We start from the raw sequence: 1,423 nt of genomic DNA, 5'->3' as shown, positions 1-1,423 counted from the left end.
TCCAACACCTCCAGGGATGGACCGGGGATCCACCAGCCTCTCTGGGCAGCTGTTCCAGCACCTCCCCGCCTCTCCCAGCAAACAACTTCCCCCTGACAGCCAGCTGAAAGCCTGCCCTCCCTCCACTTCCAGCCATTCCCCTCGTCCTGCTCTCATCTCCCCTTCCCAAGAGCTGCCTCCCCTCCTGTTTGTGGCTCCCTTGAGGTCCTGCAGGCTGCACTCAGCTCACCCCCAGCCTCCTCTTCTCCAGCTGAACGAGCCCAGCTCCCCCAGCCTGGCTTTGCAGGGAGGTGCTGCAGCAAGAGGGAGGGATGGGAGCAGTGCTCAGAGGGCAAGCTCTGTGCAATTAGCAGCATTAATCACATAATGAGCAGCGAACGGTGCTCACTGAGGTCCTTCTACCTGGTCTCTCTGCTTTCGCAGGAGAGGACAGGAGCTGCAGAAGGAAGGGCTGCCTGCACACCCAGCTGTGTCACCGACGGCACTGATGGCACTGCTGGCACCGATGATGGCACTGATGGCACTGCTGGCACTGATGATGGCACTGATGGCACTGCTGGCACCAATAATGGCACTGCTGGCACTGCTGGCACCGCATCTCTCAAACACGCACTGCTGTCCCACAAACACCAAACAGCTCCGCATGGAGAAACCCAACGCCGACTGCTGGCACAGCAGAGCTGGAAACCCGGTGTTTAGAGGAGAGCCCCACTCTTATGGTGAAGGCACAGCCCAACCGCCAGCCGTACCTGGAACTCCAGCATGGATTTCCCCTTGTTGGACTCCAGCATGAAGCGGAAGGCGCCGATGCCGGTGTTGGGGTTATCAGCCTCCTCCCGGTTGCCCTGCAAAAGAGGAGAGCTGAGCTGTAAGGAACTGCAGGCACGCAAGGCAGCGCTCCCAGTGCCACAGCGAGCCGTGAGCTGCAGAGCTGCCTGCACACCTGCTGAGTGCGGGGCTGCAAAACACAGCGCCTGCAAACAAAGCTGGCAGCGGGCAGAGGGAGAACGGGGAGGTTTTAATGCCGGGAGGCAGCGCAGGGCACCTCACCAGGAGGCTTCCCTGCGGGGTCAGGGCTTCCCTATGCAGAAAGGCTGAGCGAAGCGGGGCTGTTGGGCCTTGAGAAGAGAAGACTGAGAGGGGAGCCGATCCAGGCCTGTAAATATTGAGGCTGGGGGGCAGAGCGGCGAGGCCGGACTCTTTTCTGCAGTGCGTGAGACAGGAGGAGGGGGAACGGCCCGAAACTGCAGCGTGGGAAGTTGTGCACAAAGGTGCACAAGAGCTTCTTTAGGTGAGGTGACGGAGCGCTGGACCGGGCTGCACAGGGAGGTGCTGCAGTCTCCTTCTCTGCAGACGTTCCAGAGCCTCCTGGACACCGACTGGTGCGACCTGCTGTAGGAGCTGCTTTGGCAGGGGGTTGGGC

The 1,423-nt window shown here is 61.1% G+C and overlaps 1 protein-coding gene across 1 annotated transcript in view; it reads right to left on the bottom strand.

Moving 5' to 3' along the window:
- The window catches only part of LOC104915897 (LIX1-like protein), a gene marked incomplete at its 5' end in the record, with an annotated part of 8,786 nt that extends 7,740 nt beyond the window's left edge, over window positions 1-1,046 (bottom strand). Inside the window, one exon of the mRNA XM_010726849.3 lies at window positions 708-1,046. Within this exon, the coding sequence (XP_010725151.2) occupies window positions 708-1,046 (339 nt within the window). The remainder of the gene's footprint in view (window positions 1-707) is intronic.
- Window positions 1,047-1,423: the final 377 nt, after the last annotated feature.

This window comes from Meleagris gallopavo, unplaced genomic scaffold (genome assembly GCF_000146605.3).
Source record: "Meleagris gallopavo isolate NT-WF06-2002-E0010 breed Aviagen turkey brand Nicholas breeding stock unplaced genomic scaffold, Turkey_5.1 ChrUn_random_7180001858496, whole genome shotgun sequence".
In the NCBI taxonomy this organism is placed as follows: domain Eukaryota; kingdom Metazoa; phylum Chordata; class Aves; order Galliformes; family Phasianidae; genus Meleagris; species Meleagris gallopavo.
This window is presented reverse-complemented; position numbering and strand designations above follow the sequence as displayed.